Source organism: Silurus meridionalis, chromosome 2, assembly GCF_014805685.1.
Source record: "Silurus meridionalis isolate SWU-2019-XX chromosome 2, ASM1480568v1, whole genome shotgun sequence".
Classification (NCBI taxonomy): domain Eukaryota; kingdom Metazoa; phylum Chordata; class Actinopteri; order Siluriformes; family Siluridae; genus Silurus; species Silurus meridionalis.
The window spans coordinates 23101785-23123998 of NC_060885.1; the positions used below are offsets into that span (position 1 = coordinate 23101785).

The 22214-nt window shown below is 38.3% G+C and overlaps 2 protein-coding genes across 2 annotated transcripts; both read right to left on the reverse strand.

The window, feature by feature from the left end:
• Positions 1-1890: 1890 nt before the first annotated feature.
• Positions 1891-16195, reverse strand: si:ch73-105b23.6 (mucin-like protein). The gene is made up of 20 exons (XM_046877226.1): positions 16099-16195; positions 15829-15996; positions 15213-15392; positions 14433-15033; positions 14166-14315; positions 13352-13566; positions 13066-13141; positions 12158-12445; positions 10816-11052; positions 8590-8742; positions 8114-8292; positions 6679-6871; positions 5963-6082; positions 5763-5882; positions 5634-5654; positions 5211-5278; positions 4831-5020; positions 4539-4664; positions 4229-4394; positions 1891-2411 (listed from the first exon to the last, which is right to left on the reverse strand). Exons 1-20 carry the CDS (start codon positions 16180-16182, stop codon positions 2195-2197), a joined length of 3552 nt encoding a protein of 1183 aa, XP_046733182.1. The 5' UTR covers positions 16183-16195; the 3' UTR covers positions 1891-2194.
• Positions 16196-16961: 766 nt separating this feature from the next.
• On the reverse strand, positions 16962-20738 carry LOC124400966 (latent-transforming growth factor beta-binding protein 4-like). The gene is made up of 4 exons (XM_046872832.1): positions 19778-20738; positions 18543-18665; positions 18165-18429; positions 16962-16971 (listed from the first exon to the last, which is right to left on the reverse strand). Exons 1-4 carry the CDS (start codon positions 20736-20738, stop codon positions 16962-16964), a joined length of 1359 nt encoding a protein of 452 aa, XP_046728788.1.
• Positions 20739-22214: the final 1476 nt, after the last annotated feature.

Here is a 22214-nt window from a genome sequence, read left to right on the forward strand (position 1 = left end):
ACTGTGGGGACTTTTTTTCTGGTATACCATGATCACAAGTCAAAGGTTTCTGGAAAATTGCCTTCCTGTTGTATATTTAATACTTTTTATAGGCTGTCAGAGATCGTCATTAAAGGGCTATTGATGTGTAAAGAATTGCATCATTCCATCCCAGTTTATGTAACATGTGTTAGCATGATTGTTCATGCAGTACACTTACATTAAGCTCTTCTGTCTTACCTGTTTGTCTTTGTATTGTCATGGATGATACATGAGAAATAATCTACTGTAAATAGTTTTGCATTTGAAGGCAAATGTTCAGGTCTATGCTGTTTTAAATACATTCTGAAGTGACTCACTCTCTTCAGCTCTCCAGGCATATATCTCTGTTCTTTGCTAGGCCCCAGTCTCTTGCAAGGCATGTTCAAATGTGCCACTGCAACAGGAAACAAGTCTATGTTTGCAGTGGAACAGCACAGATGACAGTGTGGAGAAGGGTCAAATAAAAGCAAGCCCAGAAAACTGGCAGAGTCAGATATTGCAGATTCCTTCCTTCAAGGGTGCATGTGACCTCATTCTGCAGAGGATGCTGCTGATGTGTCCTCATACGAGAGTGCACTGAGAATTGGGATACAGAGCAGCTTGAGGCTAGTTCATCTAATCACGGTCACCTTAGTAGGGCCTCTTAAATGCCCTTTCCCTTGCTGTAGGTGTGGCTGCTCTTAAATGACAACCGGAGTCAATGTTTGAAGTCCGGATTTATACCTGTAACCTGAGGGCATGCTGTATTTTATTTAGAGACCTGACAATGAGCAGGGGTTGCAAGTCTTGGGTGAACCTGTACGACAATACTTGTCGTTGTTTGTAAGCTGGCAAAGCTGCACTTAAGCGCCACGAATGGCTTTTCAGTTATTTTCACCCAATAAAAGCATGTGTATATGAATTATAATCATATTCCACAATCAGATTTCAGAAAACCGGGTGGCTGATAGAGTGCCAGAACTTAGCTAAAGGCTTCCCGGGTGATGTATGCAACATGATAAGGCTTTTATGACATGAAAGAGCTTCGGCCGGAACAGTAGTAATTTATGGCTTTACAACTCTCTAATGATAGCCTGCAAAGTGCGAAGTCCAGTTGCAGGCTAGTGAGCATAGTGAGCTGTTCAGTACCACTACTCTCCTTTAAACTGGTTCAACTTAGTACTGACCTTTTAATTGAAAATTAAATAAATAAATAGGGGGACTGATGGGGGACAAGATGAATCTGGGTACCCTGCGCTTGACCCCCTCCTCCTGTGTGGGACTATACCCCTGCAGTGCAAGTCTGCAAACTACTGATGATCTTAATCTTGCAAGGAAGCGCACACACACACACACACACACACACACACACACACACACACACACACACACACGCTGTAAGTGCATCCATGCTGCATAAGCAAAGCAGGAGCTGCAGAGGTTGCAGGTGTCTTGCCGAGACTAAACTGCCAGTGATTGACTGCTCCTTTACACAAACACTGCTGCATGCTGCCACACTGTGGTCAGATCTGGAAAGTTCATTCAACGTGACACTGGTGGAATCATCTTTGAAGAAACTCTTCAGCATTTTTCAACCTTATAGCCATCTACCGTGTCTGTTGTACATGTATTTCAACATATTCGAGTGTACTGAAAAAAACAACAACAACCCAAGCTAACTCATAAGGAACCTAAGGGACCTTAGACTTAAGGGTCTCAGTGAATCTGTCAAATAAATGTTTAAAAATACACAGTACAAGACATTTTTAAAGCTTCAATTTTAATATTTAATCCAACTTTCCTTCAATTTAAAGATATAAAGTAAAAAATAAATAAAAAAAAGCAAATCCAGTATTGAAAATTAAGCCTCTTCTATGCAACCATGTAATACTCTGTTGATTTACTGCTATTTTCAGCAACTGCCCTTTCAGTTTCATTAGATATAAACAATTATTTTCAGTGCTGAAATGACTAACAATTGCATGCATGCTTCCAAAAGAGTTTAATTCAATTATTTAAACGAAGTAGGCTAAAATGTAAGTATATGTTAATATATTTCATATAAGATCAACAGCCAGACATAGTATACGTATAAAAATGCAGTGCATGTGCCATTAACATGTTTTCCATTTGATCAAAGTGCACAAGTTTAAAAAAAAAAAAATAGTCATTTATATTTTCTAGCTATTTCCTTTCATATATTTATCTTCTCACCCTCCTCATATATGCAACTGAAGTCATGAGTGCAGGTGTCAGAAGTGGGACAGGCTGGATTGTAACATTTGTTTCTGGGTGTGATGTTGTCAAGGATACGTGGGCTGCAGTGGCTCTTGTAGTGCAGGGCAGGATTGCTGTAGTTGAAATGGGTGTTGAAATGCTCGTGAACATATTCTGGCAGTAAGTGAGGAATTCTTAACAGAGAAAAATCAAAAAGAAGAGGAGAGAATTTGAAACCTTGCAGATAAATGCACATGCAGCCTGTGCACATTTTTTTTCACTGCCATAGCCTTTAGATTTATTTGCTGTACATTTATCCACTTACTCTATATAATACATGCTGTACATAAATTAGCATATTTATCTGCACTTATCAATTTGCACGCACACACACACACACACACACACACACACACACACACACACACAGCTACAAGTTGTCTTATCTGTCCCTCTACATCATAGCAGCATGGTCCCCTGTGGCATGTTAAACACTAAAACCATTTAAATTTATGTTGATTAAAGTGTCATATCAACGTACATAAATAACTCTGCAGGGGGAAAATACAGTATATCTGCTATAGGTGATCACTGTGTTATTATACAGTTATTATATATTTTTGAATCTCTTTATGTGTATAGAGAATATTCAAAGTCAGATAGAGAAGCACAATTTGGGAAACATAATATATAATCCACAGCTGACCCTGCTCATCATTTGAGACACGAGTACAATTTAAAACAGTGAAAAAGCAAAAACATATTAGATTTCTTTAGTTTTTTGTTATTGGGGAAAACAATCCACAAGAGCTGTTTTTTTCTTTTTTTTATCTTAATATCCAGTACTGACTTCAGAGGTGAATACAGTTTTTTCTTGTTGCACTGCAATCACTGTCCACTCACAGCCCTAAATCATACTCAGGGGTCATGGTATTAATTCTCAGGATGCTTGGATGCCCTTTATAGTCTTTTTCATTTTTCATTCTTTTCTCAGTAAACACTTGATCACCGCTCTTAAAGAAAAACTATAAGTTAACATGAATAAAAGAAAGGATTTCAATAAATGATTGTATCTTATACATAGAAAATGAAATAGTTGTTTATTAATTCAATTTGAATAGAATTTTGGATGTGAATTTAAGAACAAATTGAAATGAAAGCTCCATATGTACTGGTAATCAGAGTAAATGGCTGATCTGTTCTGCCCCTATTAATCACGTCATGTTTAGTAAGTAGCAGAGTAATATCGCCCTCTACTGGATATTTTAGGTAAAGTTTGTTATTCGAATTAAAAATACTTTTTTATACTGTAGAATAAGCGGACTTTGTAAATGAGGACAGATTACTACATACACACCCTGAAAGTATTAGAACAGCAAGGCCAATTCATTTGTTTTGTTAATACACCGGGTATGAGATGAAAAGATGAATATGAGACAATCGGTTATAACTGCAGTATTCATTTGTCTTATATTCACATCAAGCTGTTTGAAACAACGTGCCACCTTTTGTTTGAATCACCAAAATTTGACAAGTGTTCTTGCTACCCAGGATTGTAAGGTTGCTAAATTGTTTATACAATTTATAGCTGGAAATATGTACTCTTGGATTGAGTTGTGAATCGTGATTTTTTTGTTAGATACCAACAAGAAATCCAACATGAAAACCAGAAAACTGCCAAATTTCAACAAAAATAGTTGTAAACAATCCTTCTCACTGTAGAATGACGAATCTCATAGAGATTGCAGATGGCCTTATAAACATTCTCAGATTAATGAGCAGCAAAATTCGTTTCTCTAGGGTCATGACTGATATTCATTCTTCTTAAGATGGTGTAAAAACATTAAATCTCTACTTGCTAAAAATCCTGCTTTCGAAGTAGTAGTCACACATCTTGCGCATTTCATTAGTAACATCTAATAAATAATACAAATGATGATACTCTGTGTGTATTTGTGAATGTGATTAGCTGATTGTGAAGGGCAGTGTGCTGTGTGTATGTCACACTCACTCTCCAGTGACTGTTTTCCTGTGACAGCAGCAGAAGCAGGCCAGAGCAGCCAGCAGCAGGAGGAGGAGAAGAGGGATGCCGATGCCCAGAACCAAACCAAGAATCAGAGATTTATTGTCTTGCTGAGTTAAGGCATCTATCGCAGATTTATTAAGATTGTTCCTGTCTGAAATAAAAGAAAGATGCTCACTATTAGTTTTGGCTTTATAAATGAGATCTGATTTGTCTCTTAGTAAAAACAGCAACGTCTGTTCTTGATTATGACGTGATGACGTTGAAAAGTAACAATCAAACAATGATGATATCTTACCAAAAATGCAAGCCTGTGCCTCATTAATGTCAGTGTCATTACACACACATCTGTAGCCTCCATAAGTGTTGTAACAAACAGCTAGCTGTGAACACACAGTCTCGTTGGTGTGACACTCATCAAGATCTGAGAAAACAGCAGAAAAATGTTAAACAGCAAAACATGCAAATCATGTAATAGTGGGATGTGCTTTTATAGTGCAAGTCTTACGAGTCCACATTTATTTTCTTTAAACCAATCATGATTCATTTTAGGAGGACTGAGTAAAACGAGCATGTTTACACGATTTTACCTTCCACATAGGCTGATGTGATGCCATAGTAGTGACCCACTCTCCTCAGGTAGTCCATGATGTACCAATGAGGAGTGTCACTGGACACATTGATTCTAAGCTCATTCTCTTCCTCGGATCCTGAGTTAGGCAGCAATGTTCTGGCACTGTAGAATTTATTCTGGAAACCCATAGAAAGGATTTGCTCCAGCTGTAGAAGAAGGAATTATTGTTGTCATTAGTTGTAGGATGCATTCCAGATGCTGTTGTCTTGATAATACATTTTATTTAAAGTAATCCAAATTACTTTGGGGATTAAGTAGGGTACAAAAACGCACAACCAGATTTTTTCCTGAGTCAACAACTTCATGTTGTACTGCACCCCTCAGGTCTGCTCTCACCTGTTTCACTTTCTGTTGTCCAGTTTTTTGACTGTTCCAGTTGACAGACACATTAAAAATATTCCACCCTGAAAACAAGAGGCAGCTATTCAGGTATTTCATAGACCCAAGTCGGTGTCATGTTTGTAGGAAGTCTGGCAGCTTTAGTATTTTGGTTAATTGTCATTCAGTCATCACAGAAATACATCATTGCTGCTAACAGGCCAAATAGGTATTTTAAACACATAGAAATCAGAGAACTCTGTTCATGAATGGCTTTTTCATGTTATTCTGTAGTTTGGCAAGAACCAGTAACTGGGGGCACTAAATAGTGCTTAGTAATGCTCTAATTCATGTAAAAATGATGCTGCAATCAAAGCGAATGGATTTTTTAACACTACAAAGGCACTAGCTGAGAAAACATATTAAGAAGTCTACGCTTACCTGTAGGATTTGGAGAATCGCCTACAATTACAAAACTTTATAATTAAACATCACTTATAAAGCTAAGTAATAAAATATTTACTTATCAAAATAATGAAACAATTGATCTGAAAGAGTAACATTAGTTACCACAGCCATTAGACTCCAGGGTGCTCTGATAGCGACAGGAGCATTCCACTGAGCCAGGTGTGTTCACACACTCAAACTTTGCATTAGGACAGGTTTCAGGGTTCTGACACTCATCGATATCTGTGTGTGGCAGAGATCATGTGACAACAAGTCTGTCTTGAAAATGTATGGTACATTGTAGAGGTTGCGTCACTGTATACCTGTGCACACACGACCATCACCAGAAAAGCCAGGCTTACATCGGCATGTGTAGTTATAGCCTGTGCTGTCGCAGTCTGCCATCTCATGACAGGGAAAGCGAAAAGGCGGAAGGCAGAAATCTGTAACAGAAATGAGCATTAGTTGGCAATATAAAAGATACCTTGTGAAGAGTTTTTATCAAGCTGTCGAGAAATGGAGCTAGTTAAAAAACTTTTGAAAGCCTCCACAGAAGGAAGGTGAGACAGGAGGCCATTTATGGGCACAATGATGGAGGTGCCCAATATTAAAATTATCTTTTATGCATGGGCAATTTCATGATAGGTAAAAAAAAAAAATCCTACCAGTCCAGCACCATTTAAATAGCTTATTAAAAATGTATTGCGTTTTGCTCGAAGAACTTCAATTTACTCTACCTTTGCCAAGGCTTTTGCAAAATGCAGTAGTTTTGGACAGCATTTTACAGTATGTTGTTGAAATACCTACTAATATTTAAATTTTTTTATTTATGGTATTTGGCAGACACTTTTTACAGAATAAATGACACTGGAGTCTCTTTCAAAAATACATTCTGATACTGGTTCATTTGATTTCAGACTAATAATAACATGAGTCTAAAAACTGTAATATAATAAGAAATAATATGGATAGTATCATTAGAAAATTAGAAATGATAAGAAAAGATTAAATTTCCAAATGTAAAATGAATGAAGATTACCATTCTGAAAGCATTTGTAACCTTGTTTGTCATTGGAAACACTAGGGGGAGGACAATCTCCACAGCTAAAACGGTCCCCCTCTGTCTGACTGTGGCAGTCCACTCCAGGGAAGCAAGGCTTGCCTCGACACACATCCGTTCTAGATCCACAGTATCTTCCACCAAAACCTGGTGGGCACAGACACCCAACAACCTGGGAATAAAAAAAATTAGGAATTATGAACAACAGCATGTGTGTAAAGGAGAAAAACAGCAAGATATGATAGAGAATTCCAGAATTTGCGAGAGCTTGTCTTTATTTAGACTCATCATAGTAAGAATATATTTGTCAAAGTCAATTCAAAGTCAAAGTGAACTTTATTGTCATTCAGCCAGGAGGCAAGTTGCAAAGCAGAACGAAACTGAATTTCTCCAGAGGCTCAGGTGTGTAAATGTAACATATAACAGTCAGCAGCCAAGACAGGTAACAAATAGACAGTAGACTAGACATTAATGAAAAACAATACACATAGATAATACAACACACACACACACACACACACACACACACACACACACACACACACACACACACACACACACACAAAAGAAATGGAAAATATTGCACATCAATACAAAAGTTTATTGCATTTTAAGGTTTAGTGCACAAGTTGCAGGAATGTCTGGAAGTGCTAAGAGGCCATAAATTGTAATATTTTTTTGTTCTTGTTTTTTATAATCTTGACATATTGTAACGAATTGTTTTATCATGATCATGACCTTATTTTCTTGTGATCTCAACAACAAAAGACACTTGAGCATTTAATATTTATCACAGATAGTTAACATTCAGAAGAATAACCATAAGCATTTGTGGCACGTGTTATTATCCATGATGCAGCATCTAAAACATTCCTCGTGATCAGTACTTAATTGTTCTGTGTATTCGACATAAGAGCATGTTCTAGAGGCAGCATCATCGCAGCATCATGGAGAATAACCAAAACCATTTGAGGCAGCGCAGAATAATTAAGTTATGTCAAGATCACAAAATAATTAAGTCTCTAAAACAAGACAACAGCTGTTGCTATGTCAAGATCACAAGAAAATTTAGTCACAATAACAAGAAAACAAGAAAAAAAAAAATTATAATGCATGGCCTCTTAGGACTTCTGCAGGTATGTAAAGCAACCTGCCAGTTTAATTTGAGCATTAAGCTCAAATTAAACTGGCACTATGACAATTTATTTACAAGTCGTGTATAGACTAAACTTAATGGATGGGTGAGGTGGTAGCTCAGTGGTTAAGGCTCTGGGCTACTAATTAGATGGTTGGGGGTTCAAGCCACAGTATCACAATGCTGCTATTTTTGGGGACCCTAAAGGCCCTTATTGAGAATAAAGAACTTCACTGTGCTGTAAAGTACACATGACAAGTATAAAGCACTTTAAATTACCTGGAATTTTCCCTGCAAGTGGTTCTCTGGCACACTCTGGTACTGGCAGGTTCCTCCGTTCAGACAGTTGCAGAGTTGCAGAATGGGGATAAGAAGAGAGCTGGACATATGGTCACTCACCTGTACAGTGAGCAGCACGGGTTGAATATTTAATGGAGTCCACACTAAAACTCCATCATCTGCCAGAAGAATAAATGCATCATTATACCAATAATCACATAACAAGTCCCAAAAAAATGAGCAGTACAGTAAAAAAACGATAGAAAACATGGCTGCCTTTATAAGAAACGTCTTAATGTTGCCTATGAGTTACTACTTCCATTTAAATAAGAATTTTACAAATGATTTTACAAATAATTGTAGGTTTCTAAATTAATTTATAAATATAGCAACAGACTTTATGTTCAGTCTAACTCTATTCAATAAGCAATAAGCAGCATCTTCATTAAATACTAGTGACACTAGAAGAATTTTACCTCTTCCTATGGTGGCCAAAGGCGGCCGTGGATGGAGCAGGGAGAAGGTGATGAAGTCTCTGTTAGCATCCTGTGCTACAAACTGCACTCTTACTGTAGTGTTCACCTTACAGCGGATTACTGTGGGCTCACTCAATATGGGTGGTATATTACCTGTTTTAGAAAATCATAATGTGCCAGGAAAAAAATAGGTAGTGTTTCAAATATAATTTAATAATGCCGCTTGTCATTCATGAACATTTCTGATTTTAGGTTCTTATGCAACTTTAGTTTAATTGCATAGCATAAGTGAGTGAAAAGTGAGAGATAACACTTCACTTAGAGTACAGGGTTTTCATGAGACATTTATATGCATAGAAGGTCTATAATAAAGGAGCTCAATATGATTTATGAAAGCTTTATATTAGAACTTTTGAAGTAACATAAAGCTTTAGTATCATGCTTTCTTTGTACATAAAATAGAGCAGAGATCTAACCCTAACCCTAAACCCAAACCTTAACCCTATTCTGGACAAACCTTACAACATTACTGTGATTGTAAGCATTTTATATATTTATCTTAAGCTAAAAATGAGTTTGAAATACCTTTTATCAGCTTATCTTTAGCTGATATACAGCTGTAACAATAACACTAGTTTTGAACAATTGTAATGCACTATGCATGCTTACATTCATACACTCATTTAGCATATTTAATCTATACAAAAAGAACAACTAAACCAGGAGCTGAGAAGGAGTACTACTACCACAGAAAATATGATAAATATGTAGTCTATAGGACATGTAACCTCATTACTTTGTAACATTATCCTTTTAAAATAAGCATTAAAATTAGCAATGATATAAGCAATTCTCATGGACAGCTCATTAAGGCCCAGTACAGGTTCTCGTCAAGTCAAGGTCTAGCAATATGTTACAGGTTTTCAGTTATTCATTACAATTTTACATGTCTAGTAGGAATAGGTGAAGGCAACAAAATTGTGGACTTGTGGATTTAAAACAAAGCTGATTTTGTAATAAAAATCAGAGCATGGCTCAGAAACACCTTCAGAAATCACTGTCTGTGAACACAGTTGACCGTGCTATCCGCAAGTGCAGGTTAACTCTCTATCATGCAAAGAAGAAGCCATATATTATATGAACATGAAAACTGTTGAAAACTGTACTGTGGTCAGAGGAATGAAAATCTGAAATTATTTTTGAAAAACATAGACACTGCATCCTCCAGACTAAAGAGGAGAGGGACCGAACATTTTTTAAAATCAGTGCTCAGTTAAAAAACCTGCATCTCTGATGGTATAGGGTGCATTACTGCATATAAAATGGGCAGTTTCAAACATCTGATCAATGTTGTACAGTATATACAGGTTTTAGAGCAAGATATGCGTCCATCAAGATGTCTTTTTTTGGGATGCCCTTGCATATTTCAGCAAGTCAATGCTAAACTTCATACTGCATCTATTACAAGAGAATGGCTGTGTAATAGATGAGTCCAGGTGCTGAACTAGCCTGCCTGTAGTTCAGAACTTTCACAATTTGGTGATTTGCAGCATCATGAAACAAAAAATATGACAAAGAATACCCTGGATTGTTGAGCAACTAGAATCCAGTATTAGACACAAAAGAGACAACAATCATTTCCTAAAAATCTAGCAAAAGGTCTCCTCTGTTTCCAAACATATATAGGGTGTTGTTTAAAATAGAGGGATGCTACACAACTTAATCTTTTCCCCTTAAAATGCTAATTTTCTAAGCTTAAACATTTGATATGGTTTCTATGTTCTGTTGTGAATAAAACTTTGGGTTATGAGATTTGCAAATAATTGCATTCTGTTTTTATTTACATTGTACATCGTGTCTCAATTATTTTGGTATTGGTGTTTTATTAAAGCGGGCCAAAATAAACATAGTTTCTAAAAGTATGTGATTATATAAGTATTTCCCCTGTTGGTGATACTTAATTAGTCCTGGTGCAACTAAATGCCACCAGAAATAACATAATTTGACCTGTGGGCAAAAAAGGTTGTAACACAGCTAAGTGTATAGAAGTTAAAGTGGATGAGCCACAGTAATCTTGAAGACTTGAAGGCTTTAACACTGAGTGTTTCACCCTTACCTGAGGTAAAATAATACATGCGCTTGACTAAAAAAGTCAAACTACAAGTTTTTTACTTGTTAGGATGGTTTAGAATACAGTTGAATTTGATTAGGATCATTAAGTCTCACCAAAGTTAACAGCAAGCTTGTAGATTTGCCTTTGGTCCTGCAGGCTCTGTAGGCCCAGATCTGTGTTCTTTGTGGCTAAGATATCATGGACACATTGCATGCTCCCCTGGCAGGTCTCCTGAAGTGTGGCCAGTGTATCCGGGCTAACTGATGCCATCAATTCCTCTGTGCTCACTGGTTGAAATGGTGTCAGAAGAGGAGTGGTGAAAAGGAGACTCTCTGGAATAGGGACAGCCCCTGTGCAAGGACAGAAGGACATGACAACAATATGTAAACACAAGATAAATAATGGTAAATAACACTTGTGTGTATTGACAGATATAAATATCCTTAAACTCAGTTCATTTGTTTCTGCCTCGTTGCATAATGAGAAATTGTGTTTTATATGATCGCCTATATTAACCCAAAATATAAATAACATTTATAGAGCGAGTGACACAACTTCATACACACGTGTGTTTAATTTTAGTGAGAAAAAAAAAAGGAAAATAAAATGTGTTACTTGTTTTACATGCTGATAAATCAATTGGTTGCTAGTTTAATTGTTTGTTAATTGGAAGGATGTTGGACAATGTACTTAAGATAAAAATAATGACCTCTTGAGCAGGAGTGTAAAGTATTTGAGTAAATAAACTTTGTTTATGACACTATCAATTTCATTTTGCACCTCCGCTGAATATGTTATTAAGGCTCGACACTCCCCTATCCACATCTGTTGCCTGTGAGTGACTTTTTATCAACACTGACCTCATTTTCCAGTTAAAAAGAACTGATATAAATTCTTAAGATACTAAAAACTAAAAAAGACTAAAAACAAGCTTTTGTTGAGGTTAAATAAAAATATTGCCTCTCTCTGAGTTAGCTCTGAATATTTGGTTTTACTTTATCTAAAATTATTTACTTTCATTTTATTTGTCTATTGAATACAAATTATTGTTCTACTTTGTGGCATGATAGTCATTTTATTTGTTATGAAAATCCCTGTGTCTGTGGTGTTGATTTTGGTTAATGCAGTGTTTTGTTTTGTTTTTTAAATAAAAACTCACAAATCAACTGTTTTTGGCTTTTCACTTACATGTGTCTTTGTATTGAGGACTAGAGCATCATGAACCTACATTCAAAGTACTGTTAAAATCAGATACTTTTACTCAAGTCATATTGGAATTAATGACTTTGACTTGTAATGGAGGAAGTTTTGCAGTGAGGCATCTATACTTCTACTCATGTATGATTTTCTGGTACATTTTAAACCTCTGCTCTGGACTACAAAGTGCAAATGCTTACACAAGACTATGAACTTTCATATATCTAATTCTAAATTTTTTTAATAAGATCAACACACATGATTGTCCGAACAGCAGAAGTTTGTTCTCAGAGGGGGTGGTGCTGTCAGGCATAGACAGTAATTGTCCATTGGAGAGTAGGAAGTCATCAGAAGTCTTGGAGCTCCAGAGGCCCAGGAGGCCTACAGTGCGATTGTAAAAGCTCTGTGGAACCTCCACCAGTGTAGAGAGTCTCTTCGCACCCCCCATCCACACAGCCACATTCAGTCCTCCTTCATAGACAGTGGCACAGTGCTGCACCGAAGGACAGCGCACTGCAAAGCCTTGTTGTACAACATGTACTACACCTGTTAGAACAGCAGGAGGAGCTAGAATTAAACACGTTTTCCAGTTCTCATAAACAAGACAGATTTATCTAATACAGCTTAATTGAAATACATTAGCATGTCTATGAATTTTAGGCATGTCTTTTATGTAGATTGGAATCACACAAGTGCGCCAAAAACAAGTATCTATGCAGTAGACTTATACTAGAGGTGTGGCATAGTGATACAGCAGGTAGTACTGCCACCTGAGAGCTCCAGGGTTGATTCTAAGCTCATGTTTAAGTCTGGGTGGAGTTCTATTTTTTTCTTATGTTCTCCATTTGTTTGTGTCTCATTCCTCAAGCTTCTACAGTATTGTTGTAGGAAGTTGATTGACTATGCCAAATAGCCTCCAACATGTGAATCAAGGTGTATTCCTTGAATAAGAATCAAATAAGATGTTCCTGGAATAGACTTTAAATCTACCTCAACACTGAGAAGGATAAAACACTTTCTGAAGATGATAGAAGTTAAGAATGACAATGTCATTAGGTATACTGATTATCCCCTTAAAAGTTATCCATCAGTACAGGACTGAAATAGAGACTGGAACTAAGAAACTATATTTTTAATTCAGCTCTGTGTCTGAGTATGGTACAAACCTGCAAACACTGGAAACTCCACATCATTGATTAGTACAATGAGCTTTTCTTCAGTCACAGAGCTTCGCCATTCCACCTGCAGCAAAACAAATTCAAAAGCTTTGCATAGCAGCCCAGAAATGTGCGTAGGAGGTAGAGATACAAGTTACACCAATGAACAGTGAAATTATCGATGAAATGGGTAAACCCATCGTTTGTTTGTTTTTCATTTGCAGGCTAAAAGGATAGCTTAATTGTGAATCTAGAATCAAAGCTGATCGCAATATTGAAAAAATACAATTTGAACCTTGCCGAAGACCTGGTGGTATGCAGCTAAACACACTAGAGCTGGCACTTGTCTGGGCTGTCCATTAGCTTCTATCACCCCTGTTTGTCCCTGCAGAGTGAAGACATTGGAGCCTTTACTGGAAGACAGACGCATGATTACAAACACTCCTATGGCTTTGAAGGTATAGTTAGTTCCATCGAATGTAACAAAGTGGAGGCTCCCATATGCCAAACCTGCAAGGAAAAAGGGAACAATCATATTATGTTTAATTAAAAAAGCTTTAACAAGGATCATTTTTAAGTTCAGGATGGATACAGATGTAATCTGCAGCAAATATTTATATCTATTATTATCTAGCATACAATTCCAGTGAAAAAGTCTGGAACTATTCATTACATTCAATTATATTGTATTATTCATTTATTATTAAACACCATGCAGTGATCAAAAGTGTAAAAACAGCTGTCCTTTAAATAAATAACAGATTTATACACACTTAGCCAGCTTGAATACATATTAAAGATACTTTGAATCCAATCCAAAATGTCCATAAATAAGTTCAAAGATGCAACCTTTTTTTTTTACAGACCAAGCCACCACAAAACATCTCTATAAGGTTTTAACTAAGGCCACGTCATTTGTTTTAGAAGCTTTGAAAATGTTGTTAATATTGTGAAGACTATGTATTTTTGTCAGGTCTGTGTCTTCAAACATTGGCTCTACTGTATATAAAATAACTTCTGTGTTATATAATGTTAGAGAAATGACAAATGTACAGTAATTACATGTGTAACAAATTAAATGTTTGTTGTTGTGTACCAGAACATCTCACCAAGGCCAGGTGCTCCTGTGCTTTCTGGAATGCTCTGGTCTAAACGTGTCCAGCCATAGCCCTGACACCGGTCTATTGGTCTCTTAGCCAAGTAAAGTTCACAAAAGGAAGACTGGACACAGCACCACTGAAAGGGCATGAGATCCTTATCTGAGAACAAAAATTACAATATGACAACCATTCAGACATTCTATATATTTGAAAATACATATTGAAAAATATATTATTATATGAATCAAATCAAAGAGTAAAATATAGCTGCTTTACCAATGTGCTCTTTTATCCTGTCATTGGTAAAATATCGTTCACTGTATCCAGCCAGCAATGGGCCTTGGGGGTCATACACACACCTCTTTCCAGCATTTTGCTTGTTGAAGAGTATTGACTGAAACACTTGTCCTGCATTTCCTCCCCAACGGAGACCCCGCAGATTCTGCACATATGTGCCATTATACTCTGGCATGGTCTCGGGACCAAATGCCAGGTCATCCAAAGCCTGGGATCGAGTACAAGGGCATGGTGTCAGCCCTAGTGTCCAGTCTTTGGGCTCTGGCTCCTTTATAGCCCATACCTGGCACTGCCTTTGAGGATCTGCGCTGACCACTGTGTCTCCAGACAAGTCATACAGAAGCTGCCCCAACTGGCCTGTGCTTCCCACTTTGCTCTGAGGCCGATAACGACCCCCTGGGCCAAACAAATTGCTGGGTGGGTTGGGAATCTCATTGTGAAAGGTTCCAATGCCATCAGTGTAGCCTATCAGAGCGTTGTGGAAAATTCTTTGTCCTGGACCCCAGCTCATGTCACCATATCGAAGTAAGGCAAACGAGCGAATCCCATCTGTGGTCAGGATAGCTTGAAAGGTGTTTGTCTGTAGAGTAACATTGAAATTACTGTTGAAAAAATGTCTAAATATACACAATGAAACATTACGCTATCTATGCTAAAATGTTCCACATTGAAAAGTGTTCTACTACTACATATTTGGCCAAAGTTTTCCCCACATAAAAATGTATTGTACATTCTAAGGGCAGTCTCTTGCCAGCTTACCTCAGACAAGTTGATTTTCTGGTAGGAAATAGGCAGGATATGGTCCCATGTGATTTTCAGAATCCATGTTGGAGTAAATGCAGGTTTCCCCCGTTTTATCTCAAACTGAGTCACATCTTTAGATGTACGATTGAAGACTATTTGTGAGTAAACATCTGATATGTTCACCTGATTATATTCCTATTAGAGAGCGAAACACCAAATTGTTCAGGCAAAGAATGATGAAGACAACATGATATATACTGTATGTATCTGTAAAACACATCCAATTAGATACATTTAGTGGTGGACGAAGTACACAAACCACGTACTTGAATTTACAGTAATTTGAGATACAGTAAGTAATATATTACTCCAGTAAAAGTAAAAGTGCTCCCTTTCAACTTTTATTTGAGTAAAAAATAAAAGTATTTGCCTCCAAATGTACTTAAGTATCCAAAATACTATGATTTATTATAGCTATATTGTTCCTATTATCATTATTGTCACAAAACTCTTGCTTAATCATTATGTGAAAAGGCTCTAATGTTACTCTTAGCACACCAATCTATTCTACAACATTTTGTTGAGTAAAAAGTAAGACTTTACAAACTCATGCAAAACATCTGTTGCTAACCTTGTAGAAGAGTTTGCCATCTCCTAATGTGAGGTTAGCATCATCCCAGAACACAGCCAACATGGCCATGCTCTCATCACCACTAAATCCTTTAGGGAATGGAATAGGAAGAAGGAGCTGCTCGTTTGAATCAGCTGTTTGGAATTGAACCAGGCCATTGTCTGAAAACTAAGTAAACCTGTTTTGAGTAGTCACTTAAAAGAAAATTTGTCACTGGCAACTAAAATTCACAAATACTAATTGTTTTCATTTTAAAACCGGCATACTTACAAATATTCTTTCATAAACCCTGCCCATGAATGGGAACCCTTTAGGAGAAATGATGTATGGCGAGTTTCCATCTGCTGTTAACATTGATAACCTCACATCACCCACCTCCAGTCCAAAAGGGTACAATACATTCTCTGGGGAACAGAGAGATAAATTTACTTAAAACTCTTCTTTATCCACATGTATGTTTACTAACATACGTTGTTATTTAAGTGATGAGGTCCTAAAAACTGTATAAACAATTCTTGCAGAAAATCTGAACAAAACAAATCTGTATAGGTGACAGACACATAAAAAAAACCATTTGTGTTGTGCTATAATGTAATGTCTAACCAATTTGTGTTGACTGCTGACAGTTGGATTTGTCATCAGGGCAGGTGCAACTGAAGGAGCCGATCAAATTTGTGCAGGTTGTGTTGCCAAAGCAAGCAGTGGATGATAGACACTCATTTCTGTCAGTGCATCCATATGATCCACTGCTCTTCTGAGCTGTCATATCCCAGCCATTAGCACACAAGCACTGAAAACCACCTATAGAGTTTTGACATATAGCAGCTAGATGGCACCCGCCTCGATTCTGCTCACACTCGTTTAGGTCCACACACACTGGCCCAAGAGCTAACAGACCTGGAGAACATTCACAAAGGTACGATCCTGGTGTATTGATGCATTTGCCTTGTGTGTGGCAAGGAGAGGTGGTTAAAGAACATTCATCAATGTCCTTGCATTGTATCCCATCCCCAGAATAACCTAAAGGGCAGTGGCAAGAAAAAGAGCCTGCTTTGTTCCAGCACCGAGCAAGAGGATGACAAACAGCTGTAGTATTCTGACATTCATCTGTATCTGTACAGGTTCCATTTGCCTCATGGTATCCTATAGCACAAGAGCAATGGTATGTACCATGATAATTGGTGCAAACCTGGTCTGGACGGCAGGAGTTGAGCATACACTCATCAATGTCAGTGCAGTTTGGCCCCTGAGCGTTGTAGCCAGGCAAACACGGGCATGAAAAGGAGCCTTGAGTGTTTACACAATATGAATTGTCTATGCAGAGACTTGTATTTTTTTTACATTCATCTATGTCTTGACACATTGTACCGCTCAGCAGAAAGCCCATATGGCACATGCATTCATATGAGCCTGGAACATTTACACATGTAGAGTGAGCTTGGCATATCGAACCATTCTGGGATGCCAAGCACTCATCTATATCAAGACACTCTGTGATATTGCTCGAAAATCCTTTATTGCACACACAGTAAAATGAACCAACAGTGTTGATGCAGGTCCCATTAGTGCACAGGAGGTCAGTATTTAAACATTCATTGATATCCTTACATTGAGTTGCATTTGAGCTGTTACTGAAGAATCCAACCTGACATTGGCAGTAAAATCCACCTGCTATGTTGATGCAAGAACTATGTTCTGGGCATGTAGAGTTATCAAGACATTCATTAATGTCTCTACAGTGTGTTCCATTACCAATGTACCCATTCCAACACTCACAGAAATAAGATCCAAATGTGTTTTTGCACTCAGATAAATTAGGACACACTGGTGGCCTTGTGGTGCACTCATCAATGTCCAAACACAAGGAGTTTTTGGCAACAAAGCCAACATTGCATGAACAGTTGTATCCCCCTTCCTTATTTATGCAGCTACTGTTATCAGGACATGTAAAATGACCTATCTCACATTCGTTTATATCCTTGCAGTGTGTTCCATTGTTCTGATAACCTTTCCAACAGTCACAGTAGTATGAGCCTTCTGTGTTGAAGCAGGAGGAAAATTGTGTGCATGTTTGCCTTCCTGCCAAGCTGCATTCATCCACATCCCTACATTCTGTTCCATTTCCATAAAAACCTTCTCTGCAAATGCAGTAGTATGACCCCAGTTTAGCATTGCACTCGGCATGTGTATGGCAGCCATGAGTGCTGTTTTTGCATTCTCTCTCACTTACACAAATGCCAGAATCATAGACCATACCCAAAATGCAAGTACAAGTGTATGCCCCAGGTGTGTTTTGGCAAATCATGTTGCTGCCACAACGTGATGGTAGTAGACACTCATCCACATCTGCACAGATAAAGCCATCTCCCTGGTATCCCTCCAGGCAGTGGCAGATATAAGATCCCAGCGTGTTGTTGCACAAAGCATGACGACTGCAGTTGTGGTGCAGGGTTGAATTCTCCAAACACTCATCCACATCCATGCAATCAAACCCTGAACCAGGCATACCAATTGGGCAAGTGCACTTGTAAGATCCAGGAGTGTTAGTGCACTTGGCAAAATGATGGCACCCTCCGTTTTGAGACTGGCACTCGTCAATGTCTAGAAGTCATCCAAAATGGACAGGGTCAGGGAAACAGCCCTAATTTTCTAAAAAAAAGGAGAGGCCAGGCAAATTTACAAAGAAAATGTATGTATAGAGAAATTCAGCTTACCAGTACAGTTTTTTCCATTTCCCGTAAAACCACTGAGACATAAGCACAGGTGACTTCCAGCAGTGTTGATGCACTTTGCAAACTCACTGCACTCGGCTTTTCCAGAAGTACACTCGTCCACATCTTCAGAGCAAAAAAGATAAAAATGTAAGAATTTGTAAGAAATTAAAGGAGAAAAAAATTGGGACATTGTCCAAACTGAATTGGCCTGCCTGCAGTCTTTCACCATTTAAAAACATTTGGTGCATCATAAAATGGAAAAACACAACAAATGATACCCTAAACTGTTGAGCTGCTGGAATTCTGTATCAGACACATAAAGGACTACATTTCCTTTCCAAAACTTCAACAATGGTTCCCTCATTTCCTAGAAGTATAAAGACAGAAGATGTGATGCTACACACCAGTAATCATGGCACTGTCTAAACTTTTTAAAGACCTGTTTCCGCCATCAAATTCAAATGGTATATATCCCACTTCCCTCCTTCTCATTCACACACATGTACTCTGTCTTACTCCTACTGACTTTCATTCTCCTTCTCAACCTGCTCCCTACTCTCACAACAAATCACAATATCATCTGCAAACAACATAGTCCACGTAGACTCCTGTCTGACCTCATCCGTCAACCTGTCTATCACCACTGCAAACAGGAAAGGACTCAGACCTGATCCTTGATGCAGTCCAACCTCCACCTTGAACCTGTCTGTTATCCCTACAGCACACTTTACTGCTGTTACATTGTCCTCATACATGTCCTGTACCACCCTCACATACTTCTCTGACACAGCAGACTTCCTCATACAATACCACAACTCCTCTCTCTGCACCTTGTCATACGCTTTCTCTAGATCCACAAACATATGTAACACAATGCAATTCCTTCTGACCTTCTTTATACTTCTTCAACATTCTCAAAGCAAATATTGCATTTCAGCATGAAACCATACTACTGCTCACAGATGGTCACCTCTTCTCTCAGCCTGGCTTGCATTACTCTTTCCCATAACTTTATGGTGTGCCTGATCAATGTGAATTCCCCTGAAATGTGCAAATCACTAAATTCTGTTTTAACTTACATTTTACACAGTGTCTGTTCATAATTCATATTAATATGAAATAAAAAAAATATATTTTTTTACAAATGTAAAAAAAAATGTATCAAAAGATCATAACTAAGCAGATTCAATTTATGAAAAATATAAAACAATCACCAGATTAAAATAACTAGTTACCTGTGCATTCTGTCCCATTTTGTGAGTAACCAACTTTGCAGATGCAGGAGAATGAGCCTGGACTGTTTACACACTCTGTGTCTTTCCTGAGACACACATTCTGCTGACATTCATCTATGTCTGAACAGCTGAATCCATTCCCTTTAAACCCGACATCACATACACATTGATATCCCATAGGTGAAGGGTGGCAAAGGCCAAATGGATGGCAAGGAGGGCTACACCATTTGCTAGGTGGGGCACAGGAGTTATTATATACCACTGTACCATTCTTACAAGAGCACACATATGTTCCTGGAGAATTAATACACACTGATGTAGCAGGGCAGGCAGTGTTTGATAGTGCACATTCATCCACGTCTAAGCAGGTGAAGCCATTTCCCTCAAAGCCCTTTTGGCATCGGCAAGAGTAGTCCCCTGGGATATTTTGGCATAGAGCATATGGGTGACATGCACCCTCTGCTGCGCATTCATTCACATCCTCACAATAAGTTCCATTTCCATTGAATCCATTTTTACACGTGCACATGAAAGAACCAACTGAGTTGACACAGGTTGCATTGGGGTGACATGACTGATATATTAGACACTCATCAATATCAGAACATTCTGCGTTCTTACTAGGACGAGTAAACCCTGTCAAGCAGGAGCACTCATAAGAACCCTCTTTATTGGAACATTTCTCGTAGACCTTGCAAGGCTTTTCCAGTACCTGACATTCATCTATGTCCTGGCATATGGTGCTGTTAACTAGATTAAATCCCAAGGGGCAGAGACAGGAAAAAGACCCCACGCTGTTAGCACATGTGGCCCTGGCACTGCATCCACCATTGTTTATTTGGCACTCATCTATATCTGAACACAGCGTCTGGCCGTCACCTCTGTAGCCCGCCATGCAAGTGCAGTTGTAACTCCCAGGCAGGTTTGTGCAGAAGGCATTCAAGGGACACTTCTGAGGCATAGTACATTCGTTTACATCCACGCAGGCTAAACCATCACCAGCAAAACCAGGGAAACATGCACATGTAAAAGAGCCAGGAAAATTGGTGCACGAAGCATAAGGGCTACAGCGTCCTACTGCACATTCATCCAGATCCTGACATTGTGTTTTATTGAAAACATACCCTTGACCACAGTCACAATAGAACGATCCTGCAGTGTTGACACAGGTTGAACCAACTGGGCATACATTATTTACTTTGCATTCGTTAATGTCGGTACACTGGAACCCATCTCCAAGAAAACCCGAGCGACATGAACACTCGTAACTGCCAAGCATGTTAATGCACAGTGCATTTGGGTCACATCGATTCTTCCCGCTGCATTCATTGACATCCACGCAAGTAATGCCATTCCCAATGAAACCTTCCTGACAGGTGCACTGATAAGAACCAAGAGAGTTCACACAGTTGGAGAACTTACTACAAATATTGTCTGCACATTCATTAATATCTTCACAGTTTTTCCATTGCTCTGGTAGCCATTGCTGCAAAGACATTGGTAGGTTCCTGGAAGATTCTTGCAACCCTTAAAACCTAAAGAGGAAGCACACACACCTGGAATTTCCGAACACTCATCAGTGTCCAGGCAAAGATAGTTACCATTGCCTTTATATCCAGGGTTACATGTGCATATATATGAACCAGGGGTGTTGGTACAGATGGCATTCCAATGGCAGATACCTGCCCTGGTGCATTCGTTATCATCTGCGCATTGAAGCCCATTTCCAACAAAACCACTTTTACACTGGCATGTTCGCCCCCCATTTGTATTGGTGCAAACTGCATCAGGGTGGCAGCCACCATTTCCTGTTTGACACTCGTTAATATCCGTACACTGAAAGCCATCTCCAGAATATCCATCCAGGCACACACAGATGTAGCTGCCCGGTGTGTTCTTACAATGCGCTTGTATGTTGCAGTTGTGAATACCAACAGCGCATTCATCTATGTCTTCACACTGCAGTCCATCGCCAGTGTACCCAGGCAAGCAAACACAAGTAAAGCTGTTTCGTGTTTTGACACAGTCCGCATAGAGATGGCATATCTTTCCTATTGCTTCACAGTCACTGAGAATTGGAGCTGTGAGAAAGGAAATAATGAGTAAATGCCGATGATATCATGATCTTAAAACAGAATGATACATTTGAAAAGTATTGTATTTTTGCAAGGAAATACATTTTTAAAGGATTGTACTTTTGTAAAGGAATATATCTTTTCTTTGGATATGCTTGTCTGTGGGGGGTTTTTTTCAAACTTTTTTGCATCTGATTTCCCAGGGTCGTTTAACACACTGTCTAGAACAGTCTTATGCTGCAATTTCTTTTCAAAATTGTGATATTCTACTGTTTTTTTTTTTTTGCTAAAAATGTGAGACAACTTAAATTTTTCAAAGTTTTTATATGTGTCTTATATAGTGACATTATAGTAGTGCTTTA